Source organism: Hemitrygon akajei, chromosome 14, assembly GCF_048418815.1.
Source record: "Hemitrygon akajei chromosome 14, sHemAka1.3, whole genome shotgun sequence".
In the NCBI taxonomy this organism is placed as follows: Eukaryota; Metazoa; Chordata; class Chondrichthyes; order Myliobatiformes; family Dasyatidae; genus Hemitrygon; species Hemitrygon akajei.
In genome coordinates, this window is record NC_133137.1 from 51,132,307 (window position 1) to 51,152,256 (window position 19,950).

General features: G+C 49.3%; 1 protein-coding gene across 1 annotated transcript in view; it reads left to right on the forward strand.

Moving 5' to 3' along the window:
• Positions 1-19,950, forward strand: part of itpr2 (inositol 1,4,5-trisphosphate receptor, type 2) — a 272,542-nt gene that overhangs the window by 83,782 nt on the left and 168,810 nt on the right. Inside the window, exons 6-9 of the mRNA XM_073066048.1 lie at positions 1,422-1,520; positions 1,605-1,688; positions 1,783-1,929; positions 3,557-3,652. Coding sequence (XP_072922149.1) covers positions 1,422-1,520; positions 1,605-1,688; positions 1,783-1,929; positions 3,557-3,652 — 426 coding nt within the window. The remainder of the gene's footprint in view (positions 1-1,421; positions 1,521-1,604; positions 1,689-1,782; positions 1,930-3,556; positions 3,653-19,950) is intronic.

Below are 19,950 nucleotides of genomic sequence, written 5' to 3' on the forward strand. Positions count from 1 at the left end.
CATGTTCTGTCACTCCAAGGAGAAAAGGCCAAGTTCACTCAACTTATTCTCATAAGGCATGCTCCCCAATCCAGGCAACGTCCTTGTAAATCTCCTCTGCACCCTTTCTATGGCTTCCACATCCTTCCTGTAGTGAAGCGACCAGAACTGAGAGTACTCCAAGTGGGGTCTGACCAGGGTCCTATATAGCTGCAACATTACCTCTCAGCTCCTAAATTCAATTCCACGATTAATGAAGGCCAATACACCGTATGTCTTCTTAACCACAGAGTCAACCTGTACAGCTGCTTTGAGTGTCCTATGGACTCGGACCCTAAGATCCCTCTGATCCTCCACACTGCCAAGAGTCTTACCATTACTACTATATTCTGCCATCATATTTGACCTACCAAAATAAACCACTTCACACTTATCTGGGTTGAACTCCATCTGCCACTTCTCAGCCCAGTTTTGCATCCTATCGATGTCCCGCTGTAACCTCTGACAGCCCTCCACACTATCCACAACACCCCCAACCTTTGTGTCATCAGCAAATTTACTAACCCATCCCTCAACTACCTCATCCAGGTCATTTATAAAATCACGAAGAGTAAGGTTCCCAGAACAGATCCCTGAGGCACCCCACTGGTCACCGACCTCCATGCAGAATATAACCTGTCTGCAACTACTCTTTGCCTCTGTGGGCAAGCCAGTTCTGGATCCACAAAGCAATGTCCCCTTGGATCCCATGCCTCCTTACTTTCTCAATAAGCCTTGCATGTGGTACCTTATCCAATGCCTTGCTGAAATCCATATACACTACATCTACTGCTCTTCCTTCATCAATGTGTTTAGTCACATCCTCAAAAAATTCAATCAGGCTTGTAAGTGATAAAACACTTAAACAGTCGACGTTTCGGGCTGAGATCCTTTTCAGGACTGGAAAGGGAGGGAAAAGATGCCAGAATAAAAAGGTGGAGGGGGGGGAAGGTAAAGGGGATTAGCTAGAAGGTGATAGGTGAAGCCAGAAGTCGGAAAGGTAAAGAGCCATAGAGGAAGGAATCTGACAGGAGAGGAGAGTGGATCATAGGAGGAAAGGCAGGAGGAGGGGACCCAGGGGGAGGGGACGCAGGAGGAGGGGACCCAGGGGGAGGTGACTGGCAGGTGAGAAGAGGTGAGAGGCCAGAGTGGGGAATAGAAGAAGAGGGGAAGGAGAAAGCTTTATTCATGCCATCAGGTTGGAGGCTACCCAGACAGAATATAAGATGTTGCTCCTCCACCCCGAGTGTGGCCTCATCGTGTTTTGTGTTTTTTCATGTATAATTGTGTATAATTGATGTTTTCCTTGTGGATGCTGGTACGTGCCTGTGATGCTGTTGGAAGCACACTTTTTCACTGCATGCATGTGACACTAAACTCGCTGACTTTGACCTTGTGTTTAGGTGGTTGTGGGAGATAAAGTGGTGCTGAACCCTGTCAATGCCGGACAGCCACTGCATGCGAGCTGTTACGAGTTGCTGGACAACCCAGGCTGTAAAGAGGTAAGAATCAATCTTGTGGTCATCAGTGGAGAGACTCTGGTCAGGCACCCGATGAGGAAATTAACCAGGTGTCCTCAATTCCAGGTGAATGCTGTGAACTGCAACACAAGCTGGAAGATTGCGCTCTTCATGAAGTATATTGACTACCGGGAAGATGTCCTCAAAGGGGTCAGTGTTGTTCTTTCTCTCCAGCCCCCGCTGGGTTTGTGCCACATACGGCCTCCGTTGTTGCCATCTGACGCGTTTGTCCCTACGCCCACAGGGGGATGTGGTGAGGCTCTTCCACGCCGAGCAGGAGAAGTTCCTCACCTGTGACGAGTACAAGAAGCAACAGCACATCTTCCTGAGGACCACCCTGCGCCAGTCCGCCACCTCGGCTACAAGCTCCAAGGCACTCTGGGAAATTGAGGTAGAACCTTAGTTGTGCAAAACACACATTTTCTCAATTCCTTTTTGCGTCATTGTTTTCAAATTGTTGATCCAACAATATATGAGTGGGGAGAATTGACTGGTCCCGGAAATGGCCATCTATTGGTCTTTAATTTGAGTTTTTCTCAGGCTGTACTTCATTAATCAAGCTTGTAGGCCAACTTCTGTTTAGTTAGCAACAGGTCTGCCACTTATCCAGGTGGATGACACTGAAAATCGCATTGACAGCCAGAATGTATTGTGTGCCCCCCAAGTAAATGTCCTTTTTAAAAGGTCCATTGAGCTCTTTCCAGACTGAGACACAGGCTCTAAAGACTTTTAAGAAGGTTATCTTTACTTGTCATGTGCATTGAATCATTGAAACATCCAGTGAAATGTGAGACTTGCATCAATGATCGGCTCAGTTAGGGGGTGTGCTGGGGACAGCCGGAAAGTATGACAATATAGCATGTCCATAACTCACTACATCTTTGGAATGTGGCAGGAAGTCAGAGCACCCAGAGGGAGAACGTACAGTCAGCAGCGGGAACCCCAATGATGTGCTGTAAAGTGGAGCAGCAACCACTATGAAAGTGTTCCACCTTCTAAACCAGCGAAGGCTTTTGTTTAAATATCATCGGGAATGGTAGCAAGTAATCTGGAGGCACAGGTTACACATCTGGAGCCCACCACAATAGTGGAAAATCTAAATTATTTCAGTTAAACAATCTGAAGTGGAAGTCCAGTGTCAGTGATGGTGACTATGGAATTCTGGTTCGCCAATGTCTTTTAGAGAGATCAATTCGCCGACATCTTCCGCTCCAACCTATCTATATTCCAGACCCACCACACTGGAGTTTAGAAGAGTGAAGGTGGATCTTGTTGAAATCTATTGACTATTGAAAGTCTGAGTTAGAGTTGACGTGGAGAAGATGTTTCCAATAGTGGCAGGGTCTAGGACCAAGAGCACAGACTCCGAGGACAAGGACATTCATTTAGAACAGAGATGAGGAGAAATTTCTTCAGCCAGAGGATGGTGAAGATGTGAAAAAGCAGTGATAATTTTTAAATCTCATCTTTGTTGCTAGTATCCACTGATTAGGTTCTACCACTAGAGAAAAGTGGAAGAGTTCAATTCTTGCTTTAAACTACAATCTACTGAAGGAGCTCAGCAGGTTGAGCAGCATCTGTGAGGAGGTGGCACGATAAATGGTTTGCACCCTAAATGTTGGCAATTCTTCTTCCCTGACAGATGCAGCTCGATCCGCTGAGCTGCTCCGGCAGACTGTTTGTCACTGCAGGTTTCAGCACTGCGGTCTCTCACTCTCCTATTTCTGGCCAATGATTTTCATTAGTGCAATATGTTTCCTGGAAAAATAATCAGCATAAATCTATCAAAACACATTGGGAAAATACAAGTAATATACATTCTCATGAATGGGTAGAATTTGTTTAATACGGTAGTTATTCCAGGAGCTCCTTATTCCTACACAACACTGATGAGCTGGGGGATCTCAGGGCCTTCTCTGAGGTCAGTGTCTGTCCTGATGACTGACAAGTTTCCTGTTCCTGTGGCTTCCTATCAAAGTGTCCTGTTTGTTTAGCTAATGAAGGGTTTCCCCTTTCAGGTGGTGCATCATGACCCTTGTCGAGGGGGCGCAGGCCACTGGAACAGCCTCTTCCGATTTAAGCATCTGGCAACAGGAAACTACTTGGCTGCAGAGGTAGGAAGAGTGCCACACTGCTGAGAGTAACTGCACTGCACACTGAGTCTTCAGCAGTTACATTTTCTGATACTTATTCACAGTTCAAAGTAAATTTAATATCAAAGTTTGTATATGTCACCGTTTTCTTCCTTAAGTTTCATTTTCTTGTAGACATTTACAGGCAAAATAAAGCAATACAATATAATCCATGAAAAACCATTCATATCAAAGACAGAAAAACACTCAATGTGCAAAAGAGGACAAATCATGCAAATAATAAATTTAAAAAGTAATTAAATAATACTGAGAACATGAGGTATAGAGTCCTTGAAAGTGAGCCTCTAGGTTGTGGAATTAGTTCAGAGTTGAGGTGAGTCAAGTTATCCACACTGGTTCAGGAACCTGGTGGTTGGGAGTGAGTATCTGTTCCTGAACATGATGGTGTGGGACCTGAGGCTCCTGTACATGATGGTGTGGAACCTGAGGCTCCTGAACATGATGGTGTGGGACCTGAGGCTCCTGTATCTGGTGGTGTGGGACCTGAGGCTCCTGTACCTGGTGGTGTGGGACCTGAGGCTCCTGAACATGATGGTGTGGGACCTGAGGCTCCTGTATCTGGTGGTGTGGGACCTGAGGCTCCTGTACCTGGTGGTGTGGGACCTGAGGCTCCTGAACATGATGGTGTGGGACCTGAGGCTCCTGAACATGATGGTGTGGGACCTGAGGCTCCTGTATCTGGTGGTGTGGGACCTGAGGCTCCTGTACCTGGTGGTGTGGGACCTGAGGCTCCTGTACATGATGGTGTGGGACCTGAGGCTCCTGTACCTGGTGGCGTGGGACCTGAGGCTCCTGAACATGGTGGTGTGGGACTTGAGGCTCCTGTATCTGGTGGTGTGGGACCTGAGGCTCTTGTACCTGGTGGTGTGGGACTTGAGGCTCCTGTATCTGGTGGTGTGGGACCTGAGGCTTCTGTACCTGGTGGTGTGGGACCTGAGGCTCCTGAACATGATGGTGTGGGACCTGAGGCTCCTGAACATGATGGTGTGGGACCTGAGGCTCCTGTACCTGGTGGTGTGGGACCTGAGGCTTCTGAACATGATGGTGTGGGACCTGAGGCTCCTGAACATGATGGTGTGGGACCTGAGGCTCCTGTACCTGGTGGTGTGGGACCTGAGGCTCCTGTACATGATGGTGTGGGACCTGAGGCTCCTGTACCTGGTGGCGTGGGACCTGAGGCTCCTGAACATGGTGGTGTGGGACTTGAGGCTCCTGTATCTGGTGGTGTGGGACCTGAGGCTCCTGTACCTGGTGGTGTGGGACCTGAGGCTCCTGAACATGATGGTGTGGGACCTGAGGCTCCTGTATCTGGTGGTGTGGGACCTGAGGCTCCTGTACCTGGTGGTGTGGGACCTGAGGCTCCTGTATCTGGTGGTGTGGGACCTGAGGCTCCTGTACTGGTGGTGTGGGACCTGAGGCTCCTGTACCTGGTGGTGTGGGACCTGAGGCTCCTGAACAAGATGGTGTGGGACCTGAGGCTCCTGTACCTGGTGGTGTGGGACCTGAGGCTCCTGAACATGATGGTGTGGGACATGAGGCTCCTGAACATGATGGTGTGGGACCTGAGGCTCCTGAATCTGGTGGTGTGGGACCTGAGGCTCCTGTACCTGGTGGTGTGGGACCTGAGGCTCCTGTACCTGGTGGTGTGGGACCTGAGGCTCCTGTATCTGGTGGTGTGGGACCTGAGGCTCCTGTACCTGGTGGTGTGGGACCTGAGGCTCCTGTACCTGGTGGTGTGGGACCTGATGCTCCTGTACCTGGTGGTGTGGGACCTGAGGCTCCTGAACATGATGGTGTGGGACATGAGGCTCCTGTACCTGGTGGTGTGGGACCTGAGGCTCCTGTATCTGGTGGTGTGGGACCTGAGGCTCCTGTACCTGGTGGTGTGGGACCTGAGGCTCCTGTATCTGGTGGTGTGGGACCTGAGGCTCCTGAACATGATGGTGTGGGACCTGAGGCTCCTGTACCTGGTGGTGTGGGACCTGAGGCTCCTGAACCTGGTGGTGTGGGACCTGAGGCTCCTGTATCTGGTGGTGTGGGACCTGAGGCTCCTGTATCTGGTGGTGTGGGACCTGAGGCTCCTGTACCTGGTGGTGTGGGACCTGAGGCTCCTGTATCTGGTGGTGTGGGACCTGAGGCTCCTGAACATGATGGTGTGGGACCTGAGGCTCCTGTACCTGGTGGTGTGGGACCTGAGGCTCCTGAACCTGGTGGTGTGGGACCTGAGGCTCCTGTATCTGGTGGTGTGGGACCTGAGGCTCCTGTATCTGATGGTGTGGGACCTGAGGCTCCTGTACCTGGTGGTGTGGGACCTGAGGCTCCTGTATCTGGTGGTGTGGGACCTGAGGCTCCTGAACATGATGGTGTGGGACCTGAGGCTCCTGTACATGATGGTGTGGAACCTGAGGCTCCTGAACATGATGGTGTGGGACCTGAGGCTCCTGTATCTGGTGGTGTGGGACCTGAGGCTCCTGTACCTGGTGGTGTGGGACCTGAGGCTCCTGAACATGATGGTGTGGGACCTGAGGCTCCTGTATCTGGTGGTGTGGGACCTGAGGCTCCTGTACCTGGTGGTGTGGGACCTGAGGCTCCTGAACATGATGGTGTGGGACCTGAGGCTCCTGAACATGATGGTGTGGGACCTGAGGCTCCTGTATCTGGTGGTGTGGGACCTGAGGCTCCTGTACCTGGTGGTGTGGGACCTGAGGCTCCTGTACATGATGGTGTGGGACCTGAGGCTCCTGTACCTGGTGGCGTGGGACCTGAGGCTCCTGAACATGGTGGTGTGGGACTTGAGGCTCCTGTATCTGGTGGTGTGGGACCTGAGGCACTTGTACCTGGTGGTGTGGGACTTGAGGCTCCTGTATCTGGTGGTGTGGGACCTGAGGCTTCTGTACCTGGTGGTGTGGGACCTGAGGCTCCTGAACATGATAGTGTGGGACCTGAGGCTCCTGTATCTGGTGGTGTGGGACCTGAGGCTCCTGTACCTGGTGGTGTGGGACCTGAGGCTCTTGTATCTGGTGGTGTGGGACCTGAGGCTCCTGTACTGGTGGTGTGGGACCTGAGGTTGCTGTACCTGGTGGTGTGGGACCTGAGGCTCCTGAACATGATGGTGTGGGACATGAGGCTCCTGAACATGATGGTGTGGGACCTGAGGCTCCTGTACCTGGTGGTGTGGGACCTGAGGCTCCTGTACCTGGTGGTGTGGGACCTGAGGCTCCTGTACCTGGTGGTGTGGGACCTGAGGCTCCTGAACATGATGGTGTGGGACCTGAGGCTCCTGAACATGATGGTGTGGGACCTGAGGCTCCTGTACCTGGTGGTGTGGGACCTGAGGCTTCTGAACATGATGGTGTGGGACCTGAGGCTCCTGAACATGATGGTGTGGGACCTGAGGCTCCTGTACCTGGTGGTGTGGGACCTGAGGCTCCTGTACATGATGGTGTGGGACCTGAGGCTCCTGTACCTGGTGGCGTGGGACCTGAGGCTCCTGAACATGGTGGTGTGGGACTTGAGGCTCCTGTATCTGGTGGTGTGGGACCTGAGGCTCCTGTACCTGGTGGTGTGGGACCTGAGGCTCCTGAACATGATGGTGTGGGACCTGAGGCTCCTGTATCTGGTGGTGTGGGACCTGAGGCTCCTGTACCTGGTGGTGTGGGACCTGAGGCTCCTGTATCTGGTGGTGTGGGACCTGAGGCTCCTGTACTGGTGGTGTGGGACCTGAGGCTCCTGTACCTGGTGGTGTGGGACCTGAGGCTCCTGTACCTGGTGGTGTGGGACCTGAGGCTCCTGAACAAGATGGTGTGGGACCTGAGGCTCCTGTACCTGGTGGTGTGGGACCTGAGGCTCCTGAACATGATGGTGTGGGACATGAGGCTCCTGAACATGATGGTGTGGGACCTGAGGCTCCTGAATCTGGTGGTGTGGGACCTGAGGCTCCTGTACCTGGTGGTGTGGGACCTGAGGCTCCTGTACCTGGTGGTGTGGGACCTGAGGCTCCTGTATCTGGTGGTGTGGGACCTGAGGCTCCTGTACCTGGTGGTGTGGGACCTGAGGCTCCTGTACCTGGTGGTGTGGGACCTGATGCTCCTGTACCTGGTGGTGTGGGACCTGAGGCTCCTGAACATGATGGTGTGGGACATGAGGCTCCTGTACCTGGTGGTGTGGGACCTGAGGCTCCTGTATCTGGTGGTGTGGGACCTGAGGCTCCTGTACCTGGTGGTGTGGGACCTGAGGCTCCTGTATCTGGTGGTGTGGGACCTGAGGCTCCTGAACATGATGGTGTGGGACCTGAGGCTCCTGTACCTGGTGGTGTGGGACCTGAGGCTCCTGAACCTGGTGGTGTGGGACCTGAGGCTCCTGTATCTGGTGGTGTGGGACCTGAGGCTCCTGTATCTGGTGGTGTGGGACCTGAGGCTCCTGTACCTGGTGGTGTGGGACCTGAGGCTCCTGTATCTGGTGGTGTGGGACCTGAGGCTCCTGAACATGATGGTGTGGGACCTGAGGCTCCTGTACCTGGTGGTGTGGGACCTGAGGCTCCTGAACCTGGTGGTGTGGGACCTGAGGCTCCTGTATCTGGTGGTGTGGGACCTGAGGCTCCTGTATCTGATGGTGTGGGACCTGAGGCTCCTGTACCTGGTGGTGTGGGACCTGAGGCTCCTGTATCTGGTGGTGTGGGACCTGAGGCTCCTGAACATGATGGTGTGGGACCTGAGGCTCCTGTACCTGGTGGTGTGGGACCTGAGGCTCCTGTACCTGGTGGTGTGGGACCTGAGGCTCCTGAACATGATGGTGTGGGACCTGAGGCTCCTGAACATGATGGTGTGGGACCTGAGGTTCCTGTACCTGGTGGTGTGGGACCTGAGGCTCCTGAACATGATGGTGTGGGACCTGAGGCTCCTGTACCTGGTGTCTGATGGTAATGGCAAGAAAAAAGCATGGCCTGGATGGTGGGGTTCTTGATGATGGATGCTGCTTTCTTGTGGCAGCACTCCTTGTAAAAGTTGTGGAGCTTTAGAGCACTCGTTTCAAACCAATTACTTTCCTGGAAATAAGAGTCTTTCTTTGTAATTAAGCTGAATCAACTAAGCATCCAGTGAACTTTTATTTAAATCTCTCCTGAACACTCTCCGGGCAATCAGCAGTCATCACCTTGTGGTATGGTTACTTGCTCAACACCGATCTCCATCATTTTCTATAGCCTATGTGTCACCAACTTCCTGCCAGGGTTTATATAAACATTAGGTTGCCTTACCCAGATGAATGCATTTTGAAACACCAAATTATGTGGACAGAGAAAATCTTGGACTTATTAAGAGTTGAGCTTTGGTGAGTTTGTGACTGGAGTATTGTGTTCACTAGGGGTCTCCTTATTGAGGGAGATTGGAAGGAGTTCAGAGAAGATTTACCAAAGTGATGGTTGGAGTGAGTGGGTTTTCTCATCGAGGTGTTGAGTCATATTGTATGGTAAAAAGCCCTTCAGCCCATCATAACTATACCAACCATTATGCCGAGCTGTACTAATCACACTTGTCTACAGGAATCCCGCATCCTCCTATACTCTGCTCATTAATGCAGCTGTCCAAATGCCTCTTCAGTGCTGTTGCTGGTCCTGCCTCCTCTAGCAGCTCATTCCGAATCAGAGCCACTGACATGTTGTGAAACTTATTGTCTTGCTTTAGCAGTACAGTGCAATGCATTAAAGATTACCTTAAGATACATTAAGAAAGATATTGAAAAATAAATAAATAGTGTCAAAAGAGAGCAAAATAGTAAGGTTTTCTGTGTATTTTACACACTCCCTGAGTAAAATCCTACCCCATGCATTTCCTTTGATCTCACTTGAAATACATGCTCTCTAGTGTTAGACATTGCAGCTCTGGGGAACAGTCTACTCCATCTATGCCAATTCTAATGTTATCAGGGCTCCCTCAGCCTCTGCCACCCAAGCTTATCCAACCTCTCCTTAGAGGACATGCCCTATATCCAGGCAGCAAATCTGTAAACCTCTTCTGCACCTTCTCAAAAGTATCCACGTCTTTTCTATAATGGGGCAACCAGAGCTGAATGCGATACTCCAGATGTAGCCTGACCAGAGTCTCATAGAGTTGCTACAAAACTTCTTATCTCTTGAACTCTCGAAGGGACAAATAAAAGCAAGCATGCAATCCACCTTCTTTACCACCCTGTTGACCTGTGCAACCACTTGCCAGGAGCTATGGACTTGGACCCTAAGATTTCTCTATTCATCAGTGTTGTTATGTGTATTGTCCTGACATTTAGATTAGATTAGATTCAACTTTATTGTCACTGTGCCAAGTACAGATACAAAGCCAATGAAATGCACCTAACCAGAAATGCAAAGAATAGTGTTACTTACAAAATAACTGTGAATAAAAAGTAAGTGCTACAGCGCACAAATATAAAAGTACTGAGACAGTACAATATGGGTGCAATACTGCTTAGTGCTGTGATGTGAGGTTCAGCAGGGTCACAGCCTCAGGGAAGAAGCTCTTCCTGTGCCTGCTGGTGTGGGAGCGGAGGCTCCTGTAGCACCTACCGGATGGGAGGAGAGTAAAAAGTCCATGGTTAGGGTGAGATGCATCCTTGATAATGCTTTTCACCCTGCCCAGGCAGCGTTTATGGTAGATGTTCTTAATGGTGGGCAATTGAGTGCTGATAATCCGCTGGGCAGTTTTCACCACACACTGGAGTGCTTTGTGATCCGATATGGGACAATTGCCATACCACACTGAGATGCAGTTGGTGGCTATGCTCTCAATGGTACAGTGGTAAAAGTTCATCAGTATCCTGGGACAGAGGTGAGTTTTCTTGATGCTCCACAGGAAATAAAGGTGCTGTTACACCTTTTTGATCAGGTTGGAAGAGTTCAGGGGCCCGGTGAGATAATCGGAAATGTGGACACCAAGGAATTTGAAGCTTGATACACGCTCCACTACAGCTCCGTTGATGTAGATGGGGACGTGAGTGTGGCTCCTAGCATGCCTGAAGTCCACAATGATCTCCTTGGTCTTCTGGGTGTTAAGGGCCAGGTGGCTGTCGGCACACCACACAGCCAGGTGCTGGATCTCATCCCTGTAGGCCGTCTCGTCATCCCCTCTGATCAGGCCAATCAACATAGTGTTGTCTGCGAACTTGATTATGGAATTAGAACCATGTACAGGACCGCAGTCATAGGTGAAAAGGGAATACAGAAGAGGGCTCAGCACACAGCCTTGAGGCACGCCAGTGTTCAGGGTGAGAATAGAGGAGGAGAGGTTGTCTAACTTAACAGATTGGGGTCTATTAGTCAGAAAGTCCAAGGTTCAATTACAGAGGGAAGAGCTGATACCAAGCTGGCGAAGTTTGGTGATCAGCTTGGAGGGGATCACAGTATTGAATGCTGAACTAAAGTCAATGAACAGCATTCTGACATAAGAGTTGGGGCTGTCCGGGTGGGTCAGGGCAGAGTAAAGTGCCGTGGGGATGTGTTCTGTGTTTACTGTGTACTTTCCCTTCACATTTGCTCTTCCAAAGTACATGCCCTCAACTTGCCCAAATTAGACTCCATCTGCCATTTCTCCACCCACAACTGCGGCTGATCTATATCCTGCTGTATCCTTCAGCAACCATCGGGACCTCCTCAATGCCATCAGCGTTTGTATCACCTGCAAATTTGCTAACCCACCCATCCACGTTTTCATCCCAGTCATTCATACATATCACAAATAGCAGAGGTCCCAGTACAGAGCTCCACTGGTAACAGAGCTCCAGCTAGACATAGCCCTCCGTCCTCTATAGGAAATCCAAATGCCTAATTCACCATGGATCCCATGCATCTTATGATTAATCAGGGACCTCGTTAAAAACTCATGAAAGCAACATCCCAGATGCACTCTTGTCAGTCACCTCCTCAGGAAACTCAGTCATGTTAGTAAGGTACAACCTGACTTGGACTTACTGTATGAGTGCTATCTAGCTGTGGATACAATCTTGCCAGTATTCTCATGTTCTTATTGGCTTGACTTTCTCAGAAGCCATTGCTGCTTGGGGTGAGACGCTGTTCTTGTGCAGACTGGAGATCTTGCAGAGGTTATTAGCCTAGAATTTGCTGGCGGAGATGACTGCCCGTTCCCGCCAGTGACCCCACCCTCGGGCAACAGCTCACTCATTACAGCTGGTTGATAATACATTTTACAGCTCAGCGTGTTCTGGACACAGGTTCGAGCCAGCAGAGGGACTGCAGCAAGCCTCACTTGCAGAAGTGCAGAGTGCTGGAGAAGCCGCAGACCCCAGGCAGGTTACTAGACAGTAGAACGGAGTGAAGGTCTGTGTTTCAGGGCTCAACAATTCAAAAGTTATTAAGTCTTAAAAGGTCAAAATCAAGTTTATTATCACTGACATTTGTCATGAAACTTGTTGGTTTGTGGCAACAGTACAGTGCAAGATAAAATTACTGCGACAAATTAATGGTGCAAAGGAGGAATAGTGACATAGTGTTAAGGGACCAATGAGACTTAGGAGCAGAGTCCCTCTCAACCTGATTCTCCTATAATCTTTGATTCCCTTACTAATTGGGAAACTATCAACCCCTGCTTTAAATATACCCAATGACTTAGCCTCCACAGCCATGTGTGGCAACGAATTCTGCAGATTCACCAGCATCTGGCCAAAGAAATGCTTCCTCATCTCTCTTCTAGAGGAACATCTTTCTATTCTGTGGTTGTGCCCTCTGGACCGAAACTTCCCTACTACAGGAAACACCCACTCCACTGAAGAGATCCCTCTCTGATTCTTCTAAACTCTAGTGAGAACTGGGCTCAGGGCAATCCAATGCTCCTCAGAGATTAACCCTTTAATTCCTAGGATCATTCTTGTGAACTTGCTCTGGACCCTCTCCAATGCCAGAACATCCTTTATTAGATAAGGCATCCAAAATTGCTCTCAACTGCAGTCTGACCAATGCCTGATGAAGTCCATGCTTTTAAATTCTAATCCTTGCAAAATGAACACTAACATTGCCTTTGCCTTCCTTACCACCAACTCAACTTGCAGGTTAACCTTTAGGGAATCTTGCATGAGGACTCCCAAGTCCCTTTGCACCTCTGAATTTCTCTCTGATTTCTGAATTTTCTCCCTGTTTAGAAGATAGTCCACACCTTTATACCTCCTACTAAAGTGCATGATCCCTACACTATTCCATCTTCCACTTCTTTGCCCATTCTGCTAATCTAAGTCAAAATCAATGTTGCGATTATACGTTGATTCACCTTTCAGGCAGCCACAAAACAAAGAAACACAATAGAACCAATGAAAAACCCCACACAACAAAGACTGCCAAAGATCCAAAGTGTGAAAAAAATGAATTGTGCAAACAATAAAAAAGTAAACAAATAGCACACAAACCATGATTCTCAGTGTCCCTGAAAGTAAGCCCACAGTCCTGGTGCCCGTTCAGCTGCAAAGTCCGTTCAGTGCTGAGGCGGGTGAAGCCTCACAGAATAGTGAGCTGAACACTGGTTCATCTTTCACCCTTGGACTCAATGCCTTGATCTTTTGAATCTGGCTCGGTGCTTGAATCGGCTAACCACCCGTTTGCTTTTTGCTCTTGGGCGCAGGCCCCACCACTTCAACCTGACCCAAAGTTTCAACCTGGCTTAAAGTTCCAGTCCAGCTCCAAGTCTGCTCCAGTAATGACTACTTTTTGAGAATTCCTGCCATACCTGCCTTTTTGAGAATTCAGTTCACCCAATCCTTCAGGATATCACAAAAATGCCAAGTCATACAGATGGTTTGAAAGCACAACTCCCAAAGGGAAATTCCAGGCTGCGGATGGCAGTGATTGTAGGCCAGGAAAAGTATATTTAGTAAGATAGTAGTTTTCTTATCTGCTTGCAAAACGTCGTCATGTCTTGCCAGCACACTTGGCCACAAAGCCATCAATTGCATCATCACATTATTGACATATAATGTGAAATGAAGTGGTCCTAATACTGGCCCTTGCAGAACCTCAGAAGTCAGTGTCAACCAACCAGTAAAGGCCCCCTTCATTCCCAAACTCTGCCCCCCTGCCATTCAGCCAATCTTCTATTTGTGCTAGTATCTTCCCTGAAATACCACGGGCTCTTAACTTGTTAAGCAGCCTCACGTGTAGCACCTTGTCAAAGGCCTTCTGAAAATCCGATTAAACAACATCCACTGACTACACACACAAAATGCTGGAGGTACCCAGCAGGTCAGGCAGCATCCATGGAAATGAACAGACATTTCAATGTCTTGGGTAAGGGTGTCGGCCCGAAACGCCGACTGTCCACTCATTCCCATGGACAATGCCAAACCCGCTGAGTTCCTCCGGCACGCTGTGCTTTGCACTGGATTTCCTCTGGCACCCTGTGTGTTGCTCTGGATTTCCTCCGGCATGCTGTGCGTTGCTCTGGACTTCCTCCGGCACGCTGTGCGTTGCTCTGGATTTCCTCCGGCACGCTGTGTGTTGCTCTGGATTTCCTCCGGCACGCTGTGCGTTGCTCTGGATTTCCTCTGGTACCCTGTGCGTTGCTCTGGATTTCCTCCGGCACCCTGTGCGTTGCTCTGGATTTCCTCCGGCGCTCTGTGCGTTGCTCTGGATTTCCTCCGGCGCTCTGTGCGCTGCTCTGGATTTCCTCCAGCACCCTGTGCGTTGCTCTGGATTTCCTCCGGCGCTCTGTGCGTTGCTCTGGATTTCCTCTGGCGCCCTGTGCGTTGCTCTGGATTTCCAGCACCTGCAGAATCTCTTGTGTAAACTTACAGATCTCCTTCAGCCATGTAAATTTTTATGACATTCTGCACTGTCTATGATATCTCCTCTTTTAGTGTCATCTGCAAGCTGACTAACCATTTGATTACATTTGCATCCAAATCATTTACACAAATGACAAGCACCAAAGGTCTGTCACCGATCCCTACTGGCATACCACTAGTCGTCGTCTGATTATCCACCTTCATCCTCTGCTGCCCACCATCCAGCTAATTATGCATCCACTTAGCCCACTCTCCCTGGATCCCATGTGATTTAACTTTCCAGACCTTTCTTACCATCCTGCCCTCATTAATCCTCTTGTTACTTCTTCGAAGAACTCTTATAGATTGATTGGTTTCTGTTGTATCTGATGATGACAGTTAGGTTTGGGCAGATCTTCACAGGTGATGTGTACTACATGAAGAAACCTGTGCGGGACAGTTTATAAAGAGGAGAAGCCCTTGCACTGGGGCAGTTCCACTCCCTGGACCTCGGAAGTCCAATTCCAGTGGCACGAGTAGTCGTCATAACTAGGGGATTCCTTGGTTGCACAGGATGACCTTGCCTTCTCCTGTGCCTTGCCATGCCCATTGCTCTCCGCAAAGTGTTCCAGAACCACCTTCTGTCCATCCTCACCCGGTGTATGGAACAGGCATGTCCCTGTCTCGTTGTGTCCACCCTCACCCGGTGTATGGAACGGGCATGTCCCTGTCTCGTCGTGTCCACCCTCACCCGGTGTATGGAACAGGCATGTCCCTGTCTCGTCGTGTCCACCCTCACCCGGTGTATGGAACAGGCATGTCCCTGTCTCATCGTGTCCACCCTCACCCGGTGTATGGAACAGGCATGTCCCTGTCTCATCGTGTCCACCCTCACCCGGTGTATGGAACAGGCATGTCCCTGTCTCATCGTGTCCACCCTCACCCGGTGTATGGAACAGGCATGTCCCTGTCTCATCGTGTCCACCCTCACCCGGTGTATGGAACAGGCATGTCCCTGTCTCATCGTGTCCACCCTCACCCGGTGTATGGAACAGGCATGTCCCTGTCTCATCGTGTCCACCCTCACCCGGTGTATGGAACAGGCATGTCCCTGTCTCATCGTGTCCACCCTCACCCGGTGTATGGAACAGGCATGTCCCTGTCTCATCGTGTCCACCCTCACCCGGTGTATGGAACAGGCATGTCCCTGTCTCATCGTGTCCACCCTCACCCGGTGTATGGAACAGGCATGTCCCTGTCTCATCGTGTCCACCCTCACCCGGTGTATGGAACAGGCATGTCCCTGTCTCATCGTGTCCACCCTCACCCGGTGTATGGAACAGGCATGTCCCTGTCTCATCGTGTCCACCCTCACCCGGTGTATGGAACAGGCATGTCCCTGTCTCGTCGTGTCCACCCTCACCCGGTGTATGGAACAGGCATGTCCCTGTCTCATCGTGTCCACCCTCACCCGGTGTATGGAACAGGCATGTCCCTGTCTCATCGTGTCCACCCTCACCCGGTGTATGGAACAGGCATGTCCCTGTCTCGTTGTGTCCACCCTCACCCGGTGTATGGAGTGTCCAGAGAGGACATCACCTCTAGTGAAAGTGCCTGTCCTGTTCATTCTGGGGAAGATCATTCACATTTGGTCCCCACTGGACATCCATCTCTCACCTGTGGCTCCAAGTAGCTGTTTGGCATATGACAGCGGCCACACCCCAGTTACATCACCTGGATGTGTGGGCTAATTCTACTTAAATACGTTTAAGTGAACTTAATTCATAAACAAAATGTAAATTACACAAACTGCTATCACTCACCTTCACTCTGTGTTGAAGTCAGTGAGTTGATCAAACCTGTGTCAGGTCTAGCCCAGTTTGCGATCTGCCGGTCCTGTGGGTTCCCTTGTGTGGTTCCTGGAGCACTGTATACCATTGGTGCTTGAATATGGGAGCAGGTCTCGGTTAGTTCCTGACTTCTTGGCTTGTACCTCCTCACCCATGTCCTGAGACGCCTAATGCACACAGAAATGTGTACCAGTCTCCTGGAAATCCAGCCCAATGACCCCTGTGATACTGAGGTCTTACCCAAAATGTAAACGCTTTGGGTGTAAGTAGAAGAGTCCAGGTTATTATGAGACAACTGCATTATATCAATTCCCAGGTCGGATAACCCTGATTTTAGTATCAATAATTGGTGGTCCATATGATGCTGAGAGCATTTTTGAAAGTGCTTGCAGATGTATTAACTGAGGGAATTCTAATTAGTGGTGGATGAAAAGTTCTCTTTTAATGCATACACCCTGTGTGTAATCAGACTACTTCTGTTTTGAATAATCTATTAAACAAGGCTAAAAAGAACATGAAGAGTAAAGTAACTGCTGATCTTCCCAACAACTGTTGTTTCCTGCACTCAAATCCTCTCGGTAGAAAGACAAAAACTTGTCTCCCTCATCACTGTGTGTCAGCTCTCAGTGATGTGTACAGGGACACCCAGGTACCAACAGAACATCAGCACCACCTGGGTTCTCACCATTTGAAATACATTCCGCATCTCTCATTGGTGCATCAAAGTGGATGAGCTGACAGGTTCTGTCCGCTGTATTCAACTTGTCTGAGGCCTCTTAAGACATCGGCCAGATTGCACTGGGAGTATTGTGATCAGTTCTGGGCCCCTTATCTGATAGGATGCAAGAGAATGGCATTGCAGAGGGCCCAGAGGAGATTCACAAGAATGATCCCAGGAAGGAAAGGGCTAATGTATCCGGGCCTGTACTCATTGCAATTTAGAAGAACGTGGAGGATCTTAATGAAATCTATTAAGTATTGAGATTTCCAGATAGAATGGATGTGGAGAGGATGTTTTCAGTAGTGGGGGAGTTTAGGAGCAGGTGGCACAGCCTCAGAATACAAAGGACATCTATTTAGAACAGAGATGAGGAGGAATTTCTTTAGTCACTAGGTGATGAATCTGTGGAACTCATTGTCACAGATGGCTGTGGAGGCCATATCATTGGGTATATTTAAAGCGAAGGTTGATAGATTCTTGATTAATAAGAGCATTAAAGGGTAGAAGTCAGACAATTGGGTTGAAAGAGATAATAAATCAGCCATGATGGAATCGGCTGAATGGCCTGATTCTGCTCCTATGCCTCATGTCTGCATCTCCTTGAAGTGTTCTGCTCCATCCTCACCACCCCAAGAGCAAGTTTGGACCTTTGGTACCCTCGGCCAAATCATTGATTGAGATGGTGGACTGCTGGAGCCCAAGCACTGGGCAACATCCATCATCAAGGGTCTCCCAGCATCCGGTTCATTCCACCTTCTCACAGCTACCATGGAGCAGGAGGTACAGAAGCCTGAAGTCCCACACCATCAGGTTCAGAAACAACTACTTCCCTTTCACCATTCTGATCACTACATTTTAGCAACACTATAACCACTTTGCAGTAGAAGTGACTTTTAAAATTCTAATTGTCTTCTTTCTTGTAAAAGATGTGTATAATTAAGTCTGATTTGTGTATTTCCTGTTAATGCTGCTCCTCTGATGCCACCCGCCTGTGTTGCTTCTGCAAGTAAGTTTCTCATTGCACTTGTACACGTACTTGTTCACATGGCGGGAAGATGGACTTCAACTTTGATCCCTGTGCTGTCAGCCTGCAGGCTTGAGAAAGACATTCCCATCCTCAGCCTCGGTGTATGTCTATGCACTCAGCTCTGGAGGTGTGTGCAGCCACAGCTTTAGTGAACCTTCATGCATGTTCCCACTGGTAGATCGAGATAAATGGGAAAGTCTTATTTTCAGTAGTTTTTCGCCCAGATCTTTAATCACCGCATCTTTCACTGGTGATGTATTGCTGATCAGAATATATTTTGACCCTTGTTAAAATTACTGTACATTTAATGTTAGTTAACGAGGAGTGAGCTGGAGGAGCAGAGTCAGCTGTGTGTACCTTTGTGGATGGAGTTGATCATCCTAGAAGGTTAGATCACACAGTATCCTGGGGGAGCTGGCTAAATAGGTGCGTAGTTAGCTTGACAGTAGGAAGCAGTGAGTGATTTTGGAAGATTGGTTCTCAGTGGTGGCCTGTGACTAGTGATGAGCCACAGGGATCGGCACCAGGCCCTTTAGTGATCTTTGTGCATAGAGACAGCACAGTTGTTGAGAAGGAATGTGTGTGTTGGCTTTCCTTAGTTGAGGGGTTGAGTTCAAGAGCTGTGAGGTAATGTTGCAACTCCATAAAATCCTGGTTAGATCTCACTTGTGTTCAGTTCTGTTTGCTTATTATTGGAAGAATGGGGAAGCTTTAGAGAGGGTGCAGAGGAGATTTACTGCAGTGCTGCCTGGATTAGAGAGGGTGCAGAGGAGATTTACTGCAGTGCTGCCTGGATTAGAGAGGGTGCAGAGGAGATTTACTGCAGTGCTGCCTGGATTAGAGAGGGTGCAGAGGAGATTTACTGCAGTGCTGCCTGGATTAGAGAGGGTGCAGAGGAGATTTACTGCAGTGCTGCCTGGATTAGCGAGCATATCCTATGAGGAAAGGTTGCATGACCTGAGGTGTTTCTCTTTGGAGCAAAGGAGGATGTGGAAGTGACTTAATAGAGACACAGATTGAGTGGATAGCCAGGGACCTTTTCTCAGGCCAGAAGTGGCTCATACAAGGGGGCATAATTTTAAAAAGATTAGAAGAAGGTATGGGGGGATGTTTTTTACACAGAGAGTGGTGGATGTGTGGAAGGCCTTGCTAGGAGTGGTGGTAAAGGCTGATCCATTAGGGACATTTTAAAAAGTCATACGTTATCACATGGATGATAAAAGCATGGAGGATTATGTAGGAGGGAAGGGTTAGCTTGATCTTGTGGTTAGGGACCAGTACTGTGCTGTAGTGGTCTGTTTTATGATTAATGTGTTCTGGTTGACTGATTAACAATTGTAAACATTTATATAACATTCTTGTCACACCTCCAGGATGTTTTGCATTCCTTTGCAACTCTGATAAAGTTTTAAAGTATTGTCATTACTGTTGCACTGGTAACATAACAGCCATTTTGTGAGAATGTAGGGAGAATAGAGAGGGGCAAGCATGGGAGTTTGTGGGCTGAAGGGCCTGCCTGTGCAATACGCCACATCTGGTTGGGAACGTTGGCCTTTTTAAAGTGAAGTAGAGTTAATGAGTGGGATTTATTACCCAAAGATTAGACAGAGTCAGACTTGGCATTTTGGCCTTGTATTATCTGTTCTCTCAATAGGCCGTAGATACAAAAGTTAGAGAATGTGTACCACCGAGCTTAAACATGCTTCTGTCCCACTGTTATCAGACTCTTGAATGGATCCCTCACCGTATTTGATAAAGTTAACCCTGACAATCCCGATTTAACCCAAACCAAATCGCAGCAGGACAACTTACACTGATCGATTAACCGGCCGGGTATGTCTTTGGGCTGTGGGAGGATACCAGGGCACCCAGGGAAAACCCGATGTATTCCACAAGAAGGACGTAC